This window comes from Chiloscyllium punctatum, chromosome 22 (assembly GCF_047496795.1).
Source record: "Chiloscyllium punctatum isolate Juve2018m chromosome 22, sChiPun1.3, whole genome shotgun sequence".
In the NCBI taxonomy this organism is placed as follows: domain Eukaryota; kingdom Metazoa; phylum Chordata; class Chondrichthyes; order Orectolobiformes; family Hemiscylliidae; genus Chiloscyllium; species Chiloscyllium punctatum.
This window is the reverse complement of record NC_092760.1, coordinates 59,145,798-59,149,073: the sequence shown is the minus strand read 5'-3', so window position 1 is coordinate 59,149,073 and position 3,276 is coordinate 59,145,798. Positions and strand designations below refer to the sequence as shown.

Below are 3,276 nucleotides of genomic sequence, written 5' to 3'. Positions count from 1 at the left end.
TTTCCTTGAAAATAAAGTTGCAGGTAGATAGGGTAATGAAGAAGGCATTTGGTATGCTTTCCTTTATTGGTCAGAATATTGAGTACAGGAGTTGGGAGGTCATGTTGTGGCTGTACAGGATATTGGTTAGGCCATTGTTGGAATATTGTGTGCCATTCTGGTCTCCTTCCTATCAGAAGGATGTTGTGAAACTAGAAAGGTTTCAGAAAAGATTTACAAGGATAATGCCAGGGTTGGAGGAGTTGAACTATAGGGAGAGGTTGAATAGGCTGGGTCTGTTTTCCCTGGAGCATCAGAGGCTGAGGGGTGACCTTATAGAGGTTTATAAAATCATGAGGGGCATGGATAGGATAAATAGACAAAGTCTTTTCCCTGGGGTGAGTGTGTCTAAAACGAGAGAGCATAGGTTTAGGGTAAGGGGGGAAAGATATACGAGGAACCTGAGGGGCAACTTTTTCACTCAGAGGATGGTACTTATATGGAATGGGCTGCCAGAAGAAGTGGTGGAGGCTGGTACAATTGCAGCATTCAAAAGCATCTGGATGGTTGGAGGCTGAGACTTTAAATGTCTTCAAGGCAGAGATTGATAGGATTGAATGATTCAGTGCAGAATTCTTGATCTCCCAAGGAATTAAGGGCTCCAGGGAGAGTGTGGGTAAGTGGAGTTGAAATACCCACCAGCCATGATTGAATGGCAGATGGGCCGAATGACCTTACTTCTACCCCTATGTCTTATGCGTATATGAATAGGAAGGATTTAGAGGGATATGGGCCAAGTGCTGGCAAATGGGACTAGATTAGGTTAAGATATCTGGGGGCATGGACAAGTTGGATCGAAGGGTCTGTATCTGTGCTTTACATCTCTTATGACTCTATGTGTTCGTATTTGAATCCAGGAAAGTTGCCATTAAACTGAAAGTTCCCAAATTTGTCACCAATTGCTTTATTACTCCAACCAGAGTCACCATGGTCAAGCTTGAAAGAAACTAATACACATTAGGGAGGAGCTCTCTGAGGTTGCTGTCTTGGTGCTGAGAAGATTTCTGTCAGAAAAGCATTCCCGCCATCAGCAGGGAGGCTATCTTCAGTTGCCACCCGGATCGGAATTACTCTGGGTTCATTTCGTCTGAAACATGCCAGCGCCTGCCATTGCAATGAAGGCGATGAAGACCAGGCTGCTCAGCACAGAGGCTACAATGTTCAATATTCGGGCTTTGCGGGCATACGTCCGAGCTTGGTCGAAATCACCGTCCATTTTCCGATCTCTGCTCTAAAAAAAATACAACGTGTTAAAAAACAAGAGGGACTAAAGCTGTCCCCGACATTACTGCACGTGCCTTGTATCGAATGGCCGAGGATTTGTTACAGTGGGCACACACTGAGCCCGAGAAATGTTACAGTCTCCAGTCACCCCAAGGCACTGGCAGCCTCCTGCATCCTTTCTCCAATTCACATGGGCTGGGCTCCTCCTTGTAGCCGCATCCATTAATCGTCTACCACCTTCACCAAGTCACAAACATCTCCGAATACCTTCAACGAACGTAAACGTGAGGGAGAGGGAAATAGAAACAAATACAGGCACACACGCACACACAGACACAACACACACAACACACAGATGCAGCACATACACACAGGCACAACACACAGATACAGCACACACACACAGACACAACACACACAGATACAGCACACACAGAGACACAGATACAGCACATACACACAGGCACAACACACAGATACAGCACACACACACAGACACAACACACACAGATACAGCACACACAGAGACACAGATACAGCACATACACACAGGCACAACACACACAGACACATACAGCATTTACACACAGGCACAACACAGACACATACAGCGCATACACACAGACACAACACACAGAGACACAGATACAGCGCATACACACAGACACAACACACACAGACACAGATACAGCACACAGACACAGATACAGCACATACACACAGGCACAACACACACAGACACAGATACAGCACATACACACAGACACAAAACATACAGACACAACACAGAACACACACAGACGCAACACACGCACACAGACACAACACATACACACAAGCAGAGGAATGGTGGGAGAGACAGTATTAGAGAGGGGAAAAACACAGATAAATTGTATAGTTTCCATTCCAGTTTAACCTTTGAGGTGGGAAAGGCTTCAGAGACACAGGGTGTCATTGACAGGGAGACAGGTTCATCTCTCCTCCCTGTTAAAATTGGCCTGTTTCTGACATTTTATGCTGCACAATGACAGGTCAGTTCTGGGGCTCTCACCCCCCCCGATACACCCGCCTGCGACTCCCACTTTATTTATGAAGCTATATTGAGCCACCCTCTGAGCTGACTCAGATTTTCCCTTCGATCGCCTGGGATCAGTGGGGTCTGGGGCCGGGACTGTCCTATCGAGTGTCCGGGATTACTGCAGCACAGAAATTTAAAAAAACCCCAGGGACCCTGCCCCGAAATCCCCCGGGATTCGGCCTCAGAAATCGCCCCTGGGGTTCCTCTCTTCATCCCCCAAAACTCTGACCCAGTCCCCCTGTCCAGTCCCCAGGGTCACTGCCTCCTTCCCCAGAGTCTCTGCTCGGGATTCCGGTCAGCCAGCATCTCCCCTCCCCAGGACTTTGCCCTCGGCTCCCGCACTCACTTTGACCGAGAAGAGCACCGCCACTAGACCCAAGCAGAAGAAATTCATGTAGGAGAGGTTGAAGAGGGACCAGACTAGGTAGTCCCGGACCGGAATATTATCGGAACTCGTGCTGCTGGAATCTTTCGCCATCAGTTTGGCAATGTAACCTCAACTGGGGCAGTGAGGATTGAGACACCAGTGGTTGAGCTCAGGTAGTGATAGGTAGAGGGCGAGATACCCGCACTGTCCCGAGCATTCTGGAGGGACAAGGCTATCCTCAGCTTGTGTCAATCGGATGTAGTGTGTGTCTCTGAGATGTATAATACTAAATGCAGGGTGTATAGCACTATACTTACGATTTGGACCTGCCAGTGTTGGACTAGGGTGGACAAGGTTAAAAATCACACAACACCAGGTTATAGTCCAACAAGTTTATTTCAAAGCACTAGTGGAGCCCTGCTCCTTCCTTCATCAGGTGGTTGTGAAACAGGATCATAAGATGCAGAATTTATAGCAAAAGATCATAGTGTCATGGAGCCGAAATGATACATTGAACCAAACCTAGATTAAATCTTTCATTTTTTAGAATGGGTTTGCTAGTTTCAGC

The 3,276-nt window shown here is 47.3% G+C and overlaps 1 protein-coding gene across 1 annotated transcript; it reads right to left on the bottom strand.

Annotated features, from left to right (window-relative positions):
* Positions 1–947: 947 nt before the first annotated feature.
* LOC140493369 (dispanin subfamily A member 2b-like) lies at positions 948–2,836 on the bottom strand. Its single transcript, XM_072591767.1, has 2 exons — positions 2,688–2,836; positions 948–1,270 (listed from the first exon to the last, which is right to left on the bottom strand). The coding sequence occupies exons 1-2, from the start codon at positions 2,817–2,819 to the stop codon at positions 1,118–1,120; spliced, it is 285 nt and encodes a 94-aa protein (XP_072447868.1). The 5' UTR covers positions 2,820–2,836; the 3' UTR covers positions 948–1,117.
* Between the last annotated feature and the right edge of the window lie 440 nt (positions 2,837–3,276).

Coding starts and splice junctions, on each gene's coding strand:
- LOC140493369 (XM_072591767.1), bottom strand. CDS start 2,819: ATGGCGAAAGATTCCAGCAGCACGAGTTCCGATAATATTCCGGTCCGG. Junction 1,271..2,687: donor CGGTGCTCTTCTCGGTCAAA/GTGAGTGCGGGA, acceptor TATTTTTTTTAG/AGCAGAGATCGGAAAATGGA.